Below are 18723 nucleotides of genomic sequence, written 5' to 3' on the forward strand. Positions count from 1 at the left end.
GGTTTTCCAATGATCGTGCCACAATAGCATACAGGGAACAGTTCCAAAGGACATACTTCTGCATTTGAGAAAAAAAACACACATTAACAAACAAACACGACAAGCTCATATTAATAGAGTCTGTCGCACCCTTAAAAAATGCGACAAAAGCGACAAACTTATACTAAGAGAGTTTGTCGCATCCTGAAAAAATGCGACAAAAGTGACAAGCTCATACTACTGGATTCTGTCGCACCGTGAAAAAATACGACAAATGCGACAAGATTAAAACACTACGCCATTGTCACACTAGGTCGTGGTGTGATAGATGCGACAAATATCGGGAATCTCAGAAAACAGTTCGCGATAAATCTGAAAAAAATACAGAGTTTCAATGGGTTGGAAATATATAAACCTAAACTATTTTCATTTGAATTTGACATATACATCTTATATACATCATCTTACACATATCTGATATTGTATTGAAATTAAAATTGAAATTTAGGTCAAACCCAACAACATACTTACATGAATGAACAAAGCTTTAGCTCTTGGATTGTTCACTTGATTGTTGTCTGACTTGTTGTAAAAAATGAAAAGCAAAAAAAGAAGGGAAGAAGGAAAGTGTAGAGAAAGTGTGCTGAATGAGGAATGAGGAAGTTGTTTGAGGGGGGAGAACGGGGAATGAGGAAAACAAAGGTATTTTTGTCCAAATGTAATGAAACTGTCTAGATTTGTGAGAAGTTGGAGAACTAGGTTAGATATGTAAATGTGTTTTCAAAAAGGGCTACTTTTGTAATTAACCCTTTAATCCATTTTATAAAGGGTAAATAATTTATTAGTCCCTAGTTTTTACCTAACACACTGTTTAGTCCCTCTATTTTGAAAAACACATTTTAAGGTCTCTATCTTTTACCAATATTAACCATGTGGTCCTTATATATATTTTTTTATATTTTTAACCGAACATATCTTAACTTTTAGAACAACCACAGTACAATACAAGTTGACAATGTTACTCTGTTATTTTATATATGTCTATTTATGCTAAAATATAATGATTATTAGTCTAAAAAAACTAGACAAAAGGACTAAAGGGTTAATATTGGCAAAAACTAAGGACCTTATAATGTGTTTTTCAAAATATGAGGACTAGACAATGTGTTAAATAAAAACTAGGGAACTAATAAATTATTTACCCTTTTATAAATTACCTAATAACAAACACTAATAATTAATCAGCTGATGACAAATCGCTAAGAACAACTGTAAACATTAACAACGAGAATAAACATTGAACCAAATAGACTCTTAATTTTCAATTTTAGCTCGACTTGTTCATCGGTCATTGGCCCACCCAAACCCGTCATTTGTTTGAGATTTGACTCGGTCCGGCCCAAACTCACACATAAAATAGATTGTCTTGAGATTTATCTTAAAAGTAGGAGTGTGACCCGACCCTACCTGCTTTTATATGGATATATTTGACAGTGAAATTAAAGGAATTAGTAAAATTTCTTTTTTTCTTTTATTTCTAGAAATTAAAGGAATTAGTAAAATTTCTTTTTTTCTTTTATTTCTAGAAATAAAAATGCCTCTTCACAATTTCCGTACTACTATTTTTGGAAAACAAAAGCTAAATATTTTTCGCCTTAAATATTTAAAATTTAATTAAATTTAAATTTAAATATAAATATAAAGTTGGGTGTGCCGGGTTGTAGGCATGACAACCGGTTCTTATATTGAGCATCGGGTCTTTCATGTCACTCGGATGACTCCCAATTCACATTTAGACACGTGTATTATGACCCCACATAATAATTAAAAGGGTAAATTACACCCATGGCCACTGAACTTTATCCATTTTCACATTATGGCCACTCAACTTCATTTCTTCCTGGTATGGCCATTGGACTTTACACTTTTTAACACCGGTGGCCACTCAATTTTAACTAACTTCTCAAAATGACCGTTAATGATCGTTAACGATCTCAAAATGAAAATATTCAAGAATTAAAGTTGTTCAGAATGACATTTACCATGAAACCACATTTTTTATTTTCAAAAATCACATTTTTTGGAGCTTTCTCTCTCTAAAAATTCACTTTCTCTCTCATAACCAAACATAACCTAAATAACCTCAAAACGAAAATTTTCAAGAATTAAAGTTCTTTAAAATATCATTAATGCTTTGGATTTTTTACTTTTAGCCGTCAATGGTCATTTTGAGGCGTTAAGTAGCCACCGGTGTTAAAAAGTGTAAAGTTCAGTAACCATACCGGGAAGAAATGAAGTTGAGTGGCCATAATGTGAAAATAGGTAAAGTTCAGTGGCCATGGATGTAATTTACCCATAATTAAAATAGTGGGACCTCTTATAATATGTATGGATCCATATTACACGTGTCAAAATATGTATAGAAGGTCCTCCGTTTGACATGGAGAACCGGGTGCTTCTAATAATTTGCCCATGACAACGGGTATATTATCCGTGTGTAGGATCAATTCCAAATCCTTATCCGTACTCGTCTTACTACCTTAACGAGTATATTTTATGAATCCCGCACCCGTCCCATTTAAATCGTGCGTACCCGCAGATACCCTTATCAAGAATCAATGCATAAAACAAAAATATTACAAATTTAATAAATCATCCATAAAATAATTCCTTTACAAATCTAACAAATATTCTAAATCAACCTTGATCAATAAAAATAAATTGATTTAGTTGTAAAAATCAATGGATGAAAACTAAATATATAGTGAGTACCGGATACGAGTATCCTAAGTGTATTTCTATACTCTTTCTATATTCGTCACGAGTAATTTTTTTGAACCCATATCCTTTTTATATATCGTATCTTAGCTTAGCCCGATATAAAAATTGTACAGCTATATTAGGCTTGGACATGGTAATTAAGTAACAAACTCGGTTAGATTAAGTTCAGCTCATGAACATGTCTAGTTATCAAATACCACCTGGTTACCGTACCAATTATTGAGTGAACCAATCTTAATCTAATCTAAAAGATTATGTTATAATCATATTTTAAGTTAGTGTCTGTTTGTTTCCATATTTTAGAACTACTTTTTATCTTTTAATTCTAAAAAAATAAAGTGTTTGGTAAAATTTTGAAATAACCACTTTTAGTAGAAAATTTTGAAAAAAACGCAGCATATTTCCTTGTTTTTCTTATTTTTATTATTATGAGAAAATTAAAGCACTATTTAACCTTCGATCTATCTAAAAATTTGTTATTTGGCTCCTGACCTATTATTTGGTCACATTTAGCCCTGATTTATCTCAATTGGTGAGATTTCATCCAATTTGTATTAAAATTTAATGGAATTGTGATCTCATTGATAAGTAACAATATTTTATCAATATTTTGACAAATTGAGATAGATCAGGAGCCAAATGTGATCAAATAATAAGTTAAAGGACAAATGATAAAATTTTGGATAGACCAGCAGTCAAATAATGCTTTAGACCAAAAATTAACTAATATATATTAGTTATCCGCAACATGAAATAGCTCATAGGAACAACAGATCTGAACAGATTAAGAGGTGTTTGGTTGCTCATTTTCATGCTCCTGTTTGCCTTTTGATTTCGAAAGGGAGAGTTTTAGGTATTTGGTTAGTGACCTCCTGTTTGCCTTTTACATCTAAAAAGCAGCATTAGGTGTTTGGTTAGTAACCTGCTGTTTGTCTTTTACACCCGAAAAACAGCATTTTACAAAAGCAGAGAATGCCTTTTTCCAACTGCAAACCGTAACAGCAACAGCAAATAACAAACCGTAACAGCAAACAACAAACAGTAGGTAAAACAAACGGGCCCGAAAGCACCTTAACTAAACGGGTCGTTAGTATCGATTTCCTATCGTAGTTATATTAAAATGGGATAAGGCGCAAAAATGTCTCTAACGTTTATAGTTAGAAGCAATTTTACTCTAACGTCTAAAATGGTGCAATTATACCCATAACGTTGGCAGTAGAGAGTAATTTTACCGCTAACGTTGATAAATTGGGTCAATTTAAAAAATAATTTTACAAATTATCTTTTCGGTCATGAATCTTGTCATCTACACTTCAAATGTGCGTCATTTTTATCGTCATTAGTAATAGAGCACAAACATATGATTTGATGTGAAAAAAAATTAATTTTTTTTAAAAAATATATTGTATTTTGTACAAATTGAAAAAAAATTCAAATATTTCACCGAATTTTTAAATATTAATTTTAATTTTATTATTAAATCATAAAAATATGAAATCTGTTTTTTTTAAAACTAACTGATATGCAATTGGTGCAGAATAAAAAAAATAAAATATATGTGTTTTATAATAATATCTAACTCAACTTACTAACATTAAACGTAATAAAATTGTTTAGGACTGTAAATGTTATGAATATTTTTTCCTTTTTCACCTTATTCATATTAAAATTAAGCTAAAGTTTTGGGTAAATTACACCCATGGCCACTGAACTTTATCCATTTTCACATTATGACTACTGAATTTCATTTCTTCCCGGTATAGCTACTGAACTTTACACTTTTTAACACCGGTGGCCACTCAATGCCTCAAAACGACCGTTGACGGCTAAAAATAAAAAATCCAACGCGTTAATAATATTCTAAGGAACTTTAATTCTTGAAAATTTTCGTTTTGAGGTAATTTAGGTGTTGTTTGGTTAGGAGAGAGAAAGTGAATTTTTAGAGAGAGAAAGCTCCAAAAAATGTGATTTTCGAAAATAAAAAATTTGATTTCATGGTAAATGTCGTTCTGAACAACTTTAATTCTTGAATATTTTCATTTTGAGGTCTTTAACGATCATTTTGAGAAGTTAGTTAAAATTGAGTGGTCACGGGTGTTAAAAAGTGTAAAGTTCAATGGTCATACTGGGAAGAAATGAAATTCAGTGGCCATAATGTAAAAATATGTAAACTTCAGTGGCCATGGGTGGAATTTACCCCTAAAGTTTTTAATTACAATGTCATATTTTACAGGATAAAAGGTAAAAGTTGATCTTGCCCAATAATTTCATCAATAAATTTGACCTCCAATCCATTAAATATTAAAAATATTTAGTATTTACAGCTTTGATTTTATTTTTTAAAAAAGAAGAAGAAAACTAATTAAATATCAAAAGGAAAAGGAAAAGGAAAGAAAATTGACTCCAATCTCTTTCACTATTTTCTCCCATTTTCTCAGCAACCAAACAGAAAAATCTAGCAAGAACAGTCAGTAAGTAGTAATGCTAACTCCAAATCCATATTAATTTATACAAAACAGTGAACAAACAGAATTTCGTAAGCATATTTTATTTTCATTTTTATTTTATCTTTTTCAGTTTATTCTAATTCTCTCTCACTCTCTCTCTCTCTTTTTCATACACTGAATCAATCATCTTCACCTCCATTTCTATACCTTTATTACTACAATACTTTATTCTGATTTCATCTTTCTCTCTCTTCTCTATGTTTGACAACTGTTAATCAGATCATACAGATTATTTCTTCCTGGATTACAATTTTTTTTAACCAAACAATACGTTTTCCAGCTCCGGAATCACTGGAAGTTGAGCTTTGGTATTGGTTATTTGGTCGCTGATTAGTTCGCCAACAGTTAGTTGATCACTTGACTCTGCCGCAATTTGGCTGCAATTGAAGGTAGTGTTGGTGGTGTAATTTGGAATTGAAGCTCGGTGGTCTTGATGGTGAAGTTGGAGTCCCTGGGAAATTTGGGGGTGGTTCATTGCGCGGATTTGTTAGGGTTTGAGAGGTTTTTCCATGTGTTTTTGATGAATTGAAGGATATAGGTTTCTTTAAAATGTTGAGAAGGTTATACTGGTCGTGATGTCGCGGACTGATAGAATGACCTCGGATCTTAGTAGGACTGGTCCGGTTGAAAGAGACATAGAACAGGTAATTTGTATTTGCTGCTTTGGTTAAGTTATTGAATTCTACAGTTAGCTCAATTCACACTTTTGGAATATTATGCTTTTTATTGTAATTGAGGAATTTGAAAGTTGTGAATCTGCTTGTTCTTCGATGAATTGATTTGCAATTATAACGGGTTATGGTAGAGTTACTTGGGTTAGTATACTTTGGGTTGAAGTTGATTGACCAATCAGGTACTAATTTTCATGATTATACAATGTTCGAAGAATGAATTACCAGCTGCAAATGATTTTCAATGGCAATTTGATTATTTTATTGAAATTTTTTGGTTGGAGCCTATTCACTTCGCCAATTTTGTTTAGGTACTGGATGGCCCTTGAGCCTTTCTATATTTTGCCATGTCTGTTATTCTAGATGATTCAGGCTAGTTTGCCTGGGATAGTCCTTTGATCAATGTAAAAAACTGAAATGCCAACATCATAATTTAGTATCTGCAGCATTAGACAAAACACCAATTGACATTGTTTGAGATTTAGAACGATTTTAATAAGAACAGAATAAATATGGATCATATGGTTAGATGGTGCTACCGGGAGAGATATGCTCCTTTGGTATATATATGCAATAAGTAGTGAGAATTTGATCCACATTGACCAAAATGTTGGTGATATAACTTATAAGAAAAGGTGCCATAATTAGGGATGGATGAATGTAGTGCAGTTGAGAGGCTTAAGAGAAATAGTAGCAATTGCTCTTGTATGTCAACAGTGTTCAGCTTCATAAACAAGGGATAAGGTAACAGATAATGCTATTGTGATGTTGGCATTTATGAATTATCATAGAAGAAGAAATGAAATTTTTGCTGTTTGAATGTTTATACCAAGCTATCTTTCTATGCTACTCTGTTCTCAGAAATATGAAATCAAATGAAAGATGGATCCATTTATTGTGCAGTGGTGAATTGAAATTCTTAAATACTGTTTGTCGAATTATATTGTCAAGGGAGCAAGCTGGATCATCTTCAAATATATCTGATACTTGTTTTTGGCAGTTAACGGAAAGGGAGAAGGTCCAAAACCTTTCTAATTCGACTTATTGATGTTGTTTTATTGTGGTAGGTGCGAAATTTGCAATGGAAGATCATATGATAAGTGTAAATATGCAAACCTCAAATGGGGCTGTACGGATAATCTATAGAAGATACTTTTGCTTAACATAAAATATATGGGACTTCTTTTGCCTATGGCCTCTTTTAAAATTCAAGCTTAAGCCATCGAGTAAAGTTTTATCAAAAAAAAAAAAAAATTAAGGGACTGCTGTCCTACGAGTCAAATTTTATCGACAAAATAAATTAAGGGATTGCTTTCTTGTCTTCTTTGTGAGTACCAATTAAATGTTATCTGTAAACCCAGTAAGCATGTCATTGTAGGATTAAGATATTTGTATTGTTAAGATTAAGTAAGAAATGACAAAGGAACACAAATCACTGGAATGCATATACTTCCTCTCTTTAAGAATCCCAGAATCTGGAACTATCCTATTGTAACCTGATATAAACACATAGATAATACTGATTAGATATACTAGGTATATGCATGGACATTTTGCCACTATTGTTCTTTCAATTCTCAGATTCTAGATCACTCAAATCGTGAATATAGCAGCCTGCTGGTAGTTTTCTAGACACTAGGTAGGGAGGTAAGATGGATAGGGTTTCTTCGAGCGAGTTAAAACATTTGCACTTGTCTTAACACTAGTTAGTGCATCTTCTGGTGCTCTTGGTTTGTTACTCCTACATTGTTAGGATTAAGTAATGTTTGTCAGACATTTTTGGCATTCATATTCTGCACCGTAAAAAGTTTGCCTCCTTGATAGTTTTGTTGGGTATTTGAACATAGTTTTGCAACTACATATCCCTTTATTATTTTCTTAGTTTTATAAATCGCAAGCCATTAATTATTCACTGCAAGCAAGTATGCTGAATATGCTCAAGTTCGATTCTTGGATGATCTTTACAACAGGCCATCACTGCTCTAAAGAAGGGGGCTTACTTGCTCAAGTATGGGAGAAGGGGGAAGCCCAAGTTTTGTCCTTTCCGTCTATCAAATGTAAGTTTGTCCAAGCTGTGCATCTTTAATGCCTTTTTCTCTCTTTATTGTCATTGCTTTTGTCTGATGGTTAGCTTGGTAACAAGTAATCTGCTTAACTTTAATCCACTTGATCTTTTTGAGACAAATAAAACAAAAATCTTATTGTCTTTTGGCACTGGAGTGAAATATTAAAATAAGTCAAGTCTTTATTTTTGGTCGAGCCCCATCAGGAGGCAGTTTACTTGTCCCTGCAAGGTGCTGATTACATATCTTTGTTGCATAATATCATTTTCTGTTAGTTTATTTTGCACACAATCATATGATAGTGGTTTTAATTTTGTATAATATTTAATGCAGCATTTCCCTTATTCTAATTAGCATATTGTTGAATCAGCTTCTTAGTTCTTATTTAAGAAGTTTTAAGTGTTGGTTTTTTCTCAGGATGAGTCGGTTTTGATATGGTTCTCAGGGAAAGAGGAGAAGCATCTTAGGCTAAGCCATGTGTCCAGAATCGTATCTGGGCAACGCACTGTAAGTTTGTTTCTGTGAAATCGATGTGCTTCTGTATAGCATCTCCTTTTTCATTTCTCAGTTCTACTCTATTGCAGTTATGTTTCTGCATATTCTGATAATTTTTAGGGTCTAATTTTCGTCTCTTTTTCTCTCAATATATCTTTTCTTTGTTAATATCTTTTATGGCTATCATAAACCATATGTGCAATTATGTGGGTGGAATATTTCTTATTCCAATTAGAATAATCTTCGAAGCTTATCGTGCTCACAGTGTGGCCAACTGATAAAATTTAAAATCTTAAATCAATTTGTGTGAGGACTGCTTTAGAATCTACAATTATTCATAATTTCATTTTACAAATAAAACAAGAATATCAACTACTTTTACGACCTAATTCTCTTTAATTACTATTCTTGGCCATTGCTGGTCTTGTAATTTAAGATCTTAAAAGATAGATTGATGTAGTGCTAACTTGAAGTGCATTCGCTGAAGGTTTTTTGGTGTCCATTTAAGATTTAGACAGCTGGTTATCCATTTGTGTTTCACTATTTTTACACTAGCATATGCAAATAAATGTTTCCCTTGTCAATTGTAGCTATTTTTCGCCTGATCACATTTAGTCTTGTAATATAATGGTTTTATCATGGAACCAACTGAACTAAAAGCTTAAGCTGATAGTTAAAGGCCCAATTCATATTAATATCTGACACACCCTGCACGCGAATGCTCACTGGGCTTGAAGTGTGCACAACACAGACCCATATTACCATGTCCTGCAATTTAATCAACAAATGAGGTTGCTAGGATTTGAACCCTTGATCACTTGGTCAAAGAGGCTCAGATAACATGTCATGGAACCAGCTGAACTAAAAGGCCCAATTCATATTAATATCTGACATGTTGTAAGCCTCACTTTGCTACATGGTGAAATTAGTAACAGAACTTGTTTAACATTTACTGATCAAACATGGCCTTGTTTTCCAGCCAATCTTTCAAAGGCATCCACGACCAGAGAAGGAGTATCAGTCTTTTTCTCTTATATACAACGAGCGGTCATTAGATTTGGTAAGAATACCCTTTCTATGGATGTCTTTGCAACTTTTGAAATATGTTTTTTCTATTATGTGAATTTTCATTTTTTTCGGTTGCTGTATAATTTTTTTACTATGCCATTACCTTCGCAGTAGTGTGCTGTCTAAATGATTCTCTTAGCTTTCTCATTCAGAGTTTATTATAATCTCAGCCTGATATTTCTTTTCTAGATCTGCAAAGATAAAGATGAAGCTGAGGTATGGTTTAGTGGTTTAAAAGCATTAATTTCACGCAGTCATCACCGAAAATGGCGAGCAGAATCAAGGAGTGATGGAATTTCATCAGAAGCAAACAGTCCAAGGACATACACTCGCCGAAGTTCTCCTTTGAGTTCTCCATTTGGTAGTAATGACAGTTTCCAGAAGGTATGATTCTCTTCCATATATTTGGTCTCTCCCAACCATATTGGTTGATAAATCTGATTGTAAAGGCTTTTCTTTGCCATAATTTTAGGATGGAGATCATCTTCGTCTTCGTAGTCCATATGAAAGTCCCCCAAAAAATGGCCTTGATAAGGCATTTTCAGATGTAATATTATATGCTGTTCCGCCGCAGGGATTTTTTCCCCCAGATTCTGCTAGTGCTTCAGTACATTCTTTGTCATCTGGTGGCTCGGATAGTGTGCATGGTCATATGAAGCCAACAGCAGTGGATGCCTTCAGAGTCAGCTTATCTAGTGCTGTTAGCTCATCAAGCCAAGGTTCTGGTCATGACGAAGGTGATGCTCTGGGAGATGTATTCATATGGGGTGAATGGACAGGGGATGGTGTCCTAGGAGGTGGAGCTCATAGAGTTGGAAGTGGTTTTGGTCTAAAAATGGATTCTTTGTTGCCTAAAGCTTTAGAGTCTACTGTTGTTCTTGATATTCAGAATATTGCATGTGGTGGACGACATGCAGCCTTAGTTACCAAGCAAGGAGAGGTTTTCTCTTGGGGGGAGGAATCAGGAGGCCGACTTGGGCATGGTGTAGACTGTGATGTTCTGCATCCTAAACTTGTGGATGCTCTCAGCAGTATAAACATTGAACTTGTAGCTTGTGGTGAGTACCATACATGTGCTGTGACACTCTCTGGTGATTTGTATACATGGGGTGATGGTACATATAACTTTGGTCTTCTTGGACATGGAAATGAAGTAAGTCACTGGGTCCCGAAAAGGGTGAATGGGCCTTTAGAAGGCATACATGTCTCGTCAATTTCATGTGGACCATGGCATACAGCAGTTGTGACCTCTTCTGGGCAATTGTTTACTTTTGGTGATGGCACTTTTGGCGTTTTGGGTCATGGAGACCGGAAAAGTGTTTCAATGCCAAGGGAAGTGGAATCTCTCAAGGGTCTCCGTACTGTGCGAGCAGCCTGTGGTGTTTGGCATACTGCTGCAGTTGTAGAAGTCATGGTTGGGAATTCAAGTTCTAGCAACTGTTCCTCTGGGAAGCTGTTCACATGGGGAGATGGAGATAAAGGTAGACTTGGGCATGGTGACAAGGAAGCAAAATTGGTTCCTACATGTGTTGCTGCTCTTGTTGAACCCAATTTTTGCCAAGTTGCATGCGGGCATAGCATGACAGTTGCGCTTACAACCTCGGGCCATGTTTACACAATGGGGAGTCCAGTTTATGGGCAACTAGGGAACCCCCATGCTGATGGAAAGCTCCCCAACCGTGTCGATGGAAGGCTTTCCAAGAGTTTTGTTGAGGAGATTGCTTGTGGAGCTTATCATGTTGCAGTTTTAACTTCAAAAACTGAAGTCTATACTTGGGGAAAGGGAGCAAATGGACGATTAGGACATGGAGACACTGATGATAGAAATTTTCCATCATTGGTAGAAGCCCTGAAGGACAAACAAGTAAAAAGTATTGCATGTGGCACTAATTTTACTGCAGCTATCTGCCTTCATAAGTGGGTTTCTGGAATTGATCAATCCATGTGTTCTGGTTGCCGCCTTCCATTTAATTTCAAAAGGAAACGACACAATTGTTATAACTGTGGACTAGTTTTTTGTCATTCATGCAGCAGCAAAAAGACTCTGAAGGCTTCAATGGCTCCAAATCCCAACAAACCTTATCGTGTCTGTGATAATTGCTTTAATAAACTGAGGAAAACCATTGAAACCGATGCTTCGTCTCACTCTTCTATAAGCAGGAGAGGTAGTATCAATCATGGGTCTAATGAGTTCACTGATAAAGATGAGAAGTTGGACTTTAGATCTCGTGCACAGCTCGCTAGGTTTTCATCAATGGAGTCCTTGAAGCAAGCAGATAGTCGGTCCAAGAGAAACAAGAAACTGGAGTTCAACAGTAGCCGCGTTTCTCCTGTACCTAATGGAGGTTCTCAATGGGGAGCACTTAATATTTCTAAGTCTTTTAATCCCATGTTTAATTCATCCAAAAAGTTCTTCTCTGCTTCTGTTCCTGGATCACGAATTGTTTCTCGAGCAACATCCCCAATATCAAGACGACCTAGCCCACCTCGCTCGACTACACCAACACCAACCTTGGGCGGACTAACCTCACCAAAAATCATTGTAGATGATGCTAAAAGAACAAACGAGAGCCTCAACCAAGAGGTTATTAAGTTGAGAGCACAGGTTACTTTTTTTTCCCTTCCTTAAGTCAGCTATTATTTAAGCTTTTTCCCTTTTCTGATGCCAACCTCTGATCCATCATGTGGGCATGGAAGAATAGAGGCACCGGCGAAGTAAGTTGCACTTATTAAATATGTTAAATAGACTAAATCTAAAGGGCATGGAAGAATTCTTATATTCATATGATTCAAAATCAATTTAAATGGCTGGAGTTTAATTGTCCTTTCACCATTATATTTCCCTTCCCTCCTGCTGTCCATACAAAATGAAGATAATTCTCTCCCTTCTCCGTATCTACTTTTTAATTCCCAAATATAACAAACTAAAACATTCTTTTTCCGCTCCACCTCCCTTGTTGGCATGCATATACATAAAATTCTGATGCATTAATTTCAAATTTCGTTTGAATATCATTCCCATGTCTTGCTTTACATAATGTTAAGAGTCAAAGCTTATGTGGTTAGCATGCTCTGCTATCTATGGTTTATGGATCTAATTTCATGAGCTGCTGCTAAAATCAAGCCATGTCATATATTATTGCAGTTGCAAAGTTTCTGCTTGATTTGGATGTTTATGAAAGCAGTACTACTTGGAAATGTATTTCAAATAGACATTAAATTGAAATTGGAACATTGAGTCAGTTTGAACTATTTCAGCTGAAATATGTCAGTTTCGAGACATGATTTTGAGTGTAGAATACGAAAAATCAAATAAAGCAATTTGCCATCGACAGCCTCAGTTTTTTTAACGCTCTAGGAAGCATATTTATCATGACTCATTCTTAGGCAGTCTGCGTTATCTCTGTTGTTCAGGTGGAAACTCTTACTCGCAAAGCCCAGCTTCACGAAGCTGAGCTGGAAAGGACAACTAAACAGCTAAAAGAAGCAATTGCAATTGCAGGAGAAGAGACTGCAAAATGCAAAGCAGCCAAGGAAGTCATCAAGTCGCTGACTGCCCAAGTAAGTTACATTTTATGTTCACTGAAGGATAATGCTAATGCATAGCGTTGATGTGTTGGCTAATGTTTTATTTGATCCATAATTTTTCTATTAGAACAACAATAGATCAGTATATTATTATTTTCACGAAATGGATAAAATTACTACCAAGTTTTCAATTTAGGTTTAATATTGACAAAATTAACAAATTGGAATAAATTTTCAAAAAGATATAAAAACATATTGGAATAAAAATGCAAATTTGCATTAAGGTACCAAACTATCATTTGTATTATATTTTTCCATGCATTTGTATTTGTACATTAGCAATATAAATCAAATGCTTTTTTTTTTTAATTTGGAATTTTCCTATTATGGGGTGCTACTGTTTTGATGTTATATCATGCACATCAAATGTTCTTGTGAGTTGTGCATATCCTGTATCTCTATGTGAATACGTTTGCAAATAAATCAATAGTACAAACACTTAAAGTTCAGAGCTTAAAAGTATGCTTTTGCAGATTATTACTACTATCATCTTTGGCTATATTTATCTTTTGGTTTTCCTTTTCCTACTTTGCCTCACTTTTCTCTCTCCCTCTTTTTTTGGCTTGTGTGTGTGTGCACGCGCGTGTGTGGCGTATAGTAGGCTCGTGCCTACCAGAGATTGGTTGATGACATGGATTTGTGAATATCATTCAAATACCAAAGCTTGTGGACAATTGAAGAAAAATATATAAATAATAGGCTTAATACATTAGTAGCCTCCTGAACTTAGCCAAAAAAGTTGATTGCGCCCCTCAACTTACAAAGTGTCTTGTTAGCTCTCTGAACTTGCTTAAAGTGACATGGTTAACTCTTTAAGTTTATGTAGCAGAACAAGATTGGATTTGGAGAAATTGAAATGTATATCACTTTTTGTAAGTTCAAGGGGCTAATAGATCACTTTAAGCAAGTTCAGGGGCCAATAAGTCAGTTTAAACGACCAATATGTCAGTTTAAGCAAGTTCAGGGGTTAATGAGACAATTTGTAAGTTCAGGGGGGCAATCAACTTTTTTGACCAAGTTCAGGGGGCTCCTAATGTATTAAGCCTAAATAATATGTTAGATGGCCATGAAAATGGTCCAGTGTTAGTTGTATTTGTAGGCCTTTGCTTTCGAGAGCTCAAGTAAAGTGACACTTCTAAACCCACAAACAGCTGTTGGAATGTGAACTTAAATTTATCTGCACATTTTGGAAACTTCTAAACAGAATTTAAAATCCATGTTCTGCATATTAATTCTGCACTTTGCATTAATATGAACATTCTAATGGATCTTCATACTGATGATGGATTTTGTTTATGCTGAATAGTTGAAAGACATGGCTGAAAGGTTGCCAGTAGGAGCAGCACGGAATGTAAAATCATCTCCCTTTACTTTGTTCGGCTTGACTGCTTCCCACGATGTTTCTAATGTTTCGATTGACCATACGAATGGTCAAATAGCATCCCAAGAATTAGACACAAATGGATTAAACAGCCAGTTGCTATCTAGTGTCCATAGCATTACCAGTCTCCGTAATGCTAGTCACACCAAACAAGGCCAATTGGAAGTAACAGCTAGAAACGGAATCAGAACAAAAGATAGTGAATCACACCATGAAGCTGAATGGGTTGAGCAAGATGAGCCTGGAGTATATATTACTCTTACGTCCCTTCCAGGCGGTGTCAAGGATCTTAAACGAGTACGCTTCAGGTATGTAATCTTAAACTATTCAGTAGTTTGAATCAATCTAAATTTCTGTACTGATCTAGATTATGTCTTTGAATTTAACATGGATCTATTTTGTGCATCTCTGCATTCGTCTAAAGCCTCAATCCGAAACTAACTTCAAATGAAAACGAAATATATCTGGTTGAGCAGCTCAAATTATTTGGAGGGATTATGTGGGAAAGCTGATTCCTCCATGTGAAATTTGTACTCTGTCTGTTCCAGATGAGTTAATCCTTATCTATTTGCTTAAAGATCTCTTGATAGAAGGTTTTTATTGCAAGCACCCGGTGCTCGGAGGACCCCATAAGGGAAACAACATGTGTCCTTTTTGGGTCCTTGATGGAAGTTATTATGGTATAGTAACTGAAATGGGTAAATTACATTCATGACCTCTAAACTACAACGGTACTAACATTATTGGTCCCTGAACTCGGTTTCTTGTCATTAAAAACCTTGAACTTACATTAATTTAATATTAAACTCCAAATCAACAAAAACCCATTAAAATTTAAGAAACGATGAGGGTAAAATAGATATTTGACCATGATTTTTGGTGTCATGGATAGAAAAAGAGTGAATAATGTAGTCAAGCTTGTCAAAATCAACAATTTGTTAAATTATTTTATGGATTTTTGTTGATAGATTCTAATTTTATAATAATGCCAATCTTAAGGATTTTTATTTACAAAAAAATGAAGTTTAGGGGTTATAATATTAGTAGCTCTATAGTTTAGAGGTCATCGATGTATTTTTCCTTAATTGAAATTAGTTATGAACTTGGTCAGAGTGACGATTTCTGATATAGTAACGTGATTCGCAAAAACAATTCGATTGACACAGCACTATTATCATTTTTCTTGCATATTTATAGGATATATGGAACATATAGATAACGATTTATGATATAGTAACATGATTCGCAGAAACAAATAACTATTGAAATTAGTTATGAACTTGGTCAGAGTGACGATGTCTGATATAGTAACATGATTCGGAGAAACAATTCGATTGACACATAGATAACGATTTATGGGATATATGGAACATATAGATAACAATTTATGATATATGGAGCACATAGATAACGATTTTGACACAATACCACGAAATTATCACTTTACAAATAACTATTGTTGAATGTATGCGTGAATGCAGTCGAAAGCGGTTCAGCGAGAAGCAAGCAGAGCAATGGTGGGCAGAGAATAGGGCAAGAGTATACGAACAATACAATGTCCGCTCTATCGACAAGTCAAGTGTTGGAAGTGAAGATTTGACTCACTAGCCAAATAATATTCAAGTGTAGATGAAACGTTCTTTCTTTCTTCTTTTTAATTTTTCAGGTCCCCATATGATCATATCTAGCAATTGGGTTTGGTATACTGATATTGATTTGTTTGATTTGAAAGAAGGTGAGTTCAAAAAATAGAGCTAGCTAAATAGGAGAGTGAAATGGAGGGGTTTTGTTTTGATTGTGTTTTTTTTTTTTTTTACTGGTTTTCATAATTTTTTTACCCTATATGGAGGGGGTGTGTGGGTTTGAGGGTGAGAAATGTAAATCCTTAGTAGGTTAGGGTTGGGGTTACTGACTCATGGTAAAATGTAAATTCATTACATTTTTTTTTCTCCTTTTGGTTTATAATGCTTGTTTAAATCAGCTGTCTTTGTACATCAATAGTTGCTATTTGATTACAAGATTGTGAATGAGAAGTAAGTGTTAAAGCAGCATACTTTAGTTGGTACACCTTGGATGGAAAGTTGTACGGTCAAACCCATTCACTTAAAATAAAAAATATACCAAAGATATTTGAACCAATAATTGGTCATTTTTAAATTGGCATAAGGATAGTAAATATTTTAAACAGTTTGACAAAAACAAATCTGATTAACTTATTTGTAAGATTTAATTTTCAACATTTTAACAAAAAAAATTTATAATTTTTTTTTAAGTAATACACTAAATATTTTAGATCAGTCAAACCAGTCTTGTAAATTTTCAATGACATCATGTTTGGAAACGTTGCACTATTTCATATATTAGGGTTAAATTTGTTATTCGTTTGAAATGTTAGGATTAAAAATATTTGAACCCATAATTGGTGATTTTTAAATTGTCACATATAAAATTGACTTGTTAGTTTAAAATTATTAATATATATATTATCTATTTTTAATTTTTTTTATTATACTATATAAGCTTAATAACATCAAGTACCAGTATTCTAGCGGTGGAATAGTCAGATAATACTTACCCTTACCCTCTCAACTGCATATAAGGTATAGTTCGGTAGGCTGAATAACATGAAGCACCAGTGGTCTAGTGGTAGAATAGTACCCTGCCACGGTACAGACCCGGGTTCGATTCCCGGCTGGTGCATTTTTTGTGTAGAGCTGTGATGATAATTTCACTGTGATGCGGGGTCATCACAATCGTCTCTGATTGGATGTTTAGAAAATGTGAATACTGAGCTCTTTTTCGTTTTTGTTTTTTTCTTTATTTTCTGAATTTTTTTTTTCCTGAAAATAAGTGTAGCTGAGCTCTTTTTCGTTTTCGTTTTTTCTTTTTTATTTTCTGATCTTTTTTTGGATCAATCTGATTTCTTTTTTTTTTATTTTCTGATTTCTTTTGTTTATGTGGACATTTTTGGTTTTCAGAAATAAAACTCATAATTAAGTCCTTCAATATTTTTGGTTTTTGTGTATTAGGCCAATTTAAAAATATTGATCTTCAATTCTATTATTAAATTACAAAAAAAAAAGTGAAATCTTTTTTTAGAACAACCTGATATGCAATTCGTGTAGAATAAAGAACAAAATGTTTGTGTTTTATAAATCAGTGTCTAAATAACATTTTGCACCAAATTACAAATTGTAATTCATAAGTAAATTTCATATTGTAATTTATAAAAATATAAAAAAAAAATTAAAAATAACTACAATAACAAAGTAATAATTTATACATTCGTGTTGTTAAAGAAAGAAAGAAAAAATAAGAGAAAATGTGAACAAAAAAATGCTAATCTAGAGAATCAAACTCTCACCCTTATAAACATCTCTACTATGTCTTTACCATTCAAGCTAGCACTATTTTTTGTTATATATCTAAATCTATATACCTTTTAACCATAATTTTTTTTTTATAATTATCAAATTTTAAAAAAATTCCGATCGGAGGCCCCCGTAAGTCGGAGGCCCTAGGCGGCCGCCTAGACGGCCTCCCCCTGGAGCCAGCCCTGTTTATAATGATGTCGGAAATTGATCAAACTCGTCAACTTCAGGAGTAAAATTGCTATTGTCGACCAACATTAGAGGTAAAATTGTACAATGATGTTGATGATAAAATTGTTTTTCGCAGTCAATCTTATGAGTATTTTTGCACCTTATCTCATATAAAAATACTTATAATATTAGTAGCTCATATCAAACGAATATAAACTCATTATGTGACATTTAAGAGACCCGGAGCAACAATCAGGGAAAGAGAATATGTGGCGCTTCCATAGCCAAACTGAATAATACGACTCTGTATTAGAGATCTCGATTCAGGAAGTCTCAAAGGATCCAGTCAAAGATCTGTTACAACAATCACACTCGATCCCGTGAATCGCGGGCAGCGTGGGAACACCAGTCCCCGATATCTAAGCACATGTTCATCTATCAACAGGTAATACATAATACATTCCTCTCCTCAATTCATAACTGTCATCTACAGTCGATCACAATATAAATAGAGTAAACTCGACTTAAGGTATACTATTTTATTACTCTCTCATTTCAAAATAATTGTCACATTTGACCAAATGACACATATTAAGAAAATGCTTGATCTGCATTAAATTGATCAAACTCGTCAACTTCAGGAGTAAA

At 34.1% G+C, this 18723-nt stretch overlaps 1 protein-coding gene and 1 non-coding gene across 8 annotated transcripts; both read left to right on the forward strand.

Moving 5' to 3' along the window:
- The first annotated feature begins 5128 nt into the window (after positions 1-5128).
- LOC136232232 (PH, RCC1 and FYVE domains-containing protein 1-like) lies at positions 5129-16484 on the forward strand. 7 transcript variants are annotated; one of them, XM_066021275.1, is made up of 10 exons: positions 5129-5231; positions 5548-5911; positions 7909-7995; positions 8419-8508; positions 9476-9556; positions 9754-9948; positions 10037-12169; positions 12979-13125; positions 14459-14841; positions 16015-16484. In XM_066021275.1, the coding sequence occupies exons 2-10, from the start codon at positions 5843-5845 to the stop codon at positions 16139-16141; spliced, it is 3312 nt and encodes a 1103-aa protein (XP_065877347.1). In that variant the 5' UTR covers positions 5129-5231; positions 5548-5842; the 3' UTR covers positions 16142-16484. The 7 variants fall into 7 exon arrangements, with proteins under 7 accessions (XP_065877347.1, XP_065877349.1, XP_065877348.1 ...); XM_066021277.1 differs by having other exon boundaries at positions 5151-5231; positions 5487-5911; XM_066021276.1 differs by having other exon boundaries at positions 5166-5296; positions 5487-5911.
- A 678-nt stretch (positions 16485-17162) lies between these two features.
- Positions 17163-17233, forward strand: TRNAG-GCC (transfer RNA glycine (anticodon GCC)). Its single transcript has one exon. It is a non-coding gene; the product is annotated as a tRNA-Gly (tRNA).
- Positions 17234-18723: the final 1490 nt, after the last annotated feature.

The sequence above is a fragment of the Euphorbia lathyris genome, chromosome 6 (assembly GCF_963576675.1).
Source record: "Euphorbia lathyris chromosome 6, ddEupLath1.1, whole genome shotgun sequence".
NCBI classification, from domain to species: domain Eukaryota; kingdom Viridiplantae; phylum Streptophyta; class Magnoliopsida; order Malpighiales; family Euphorbiaceae; genus Euphorbia; species Euphorbia lathyris.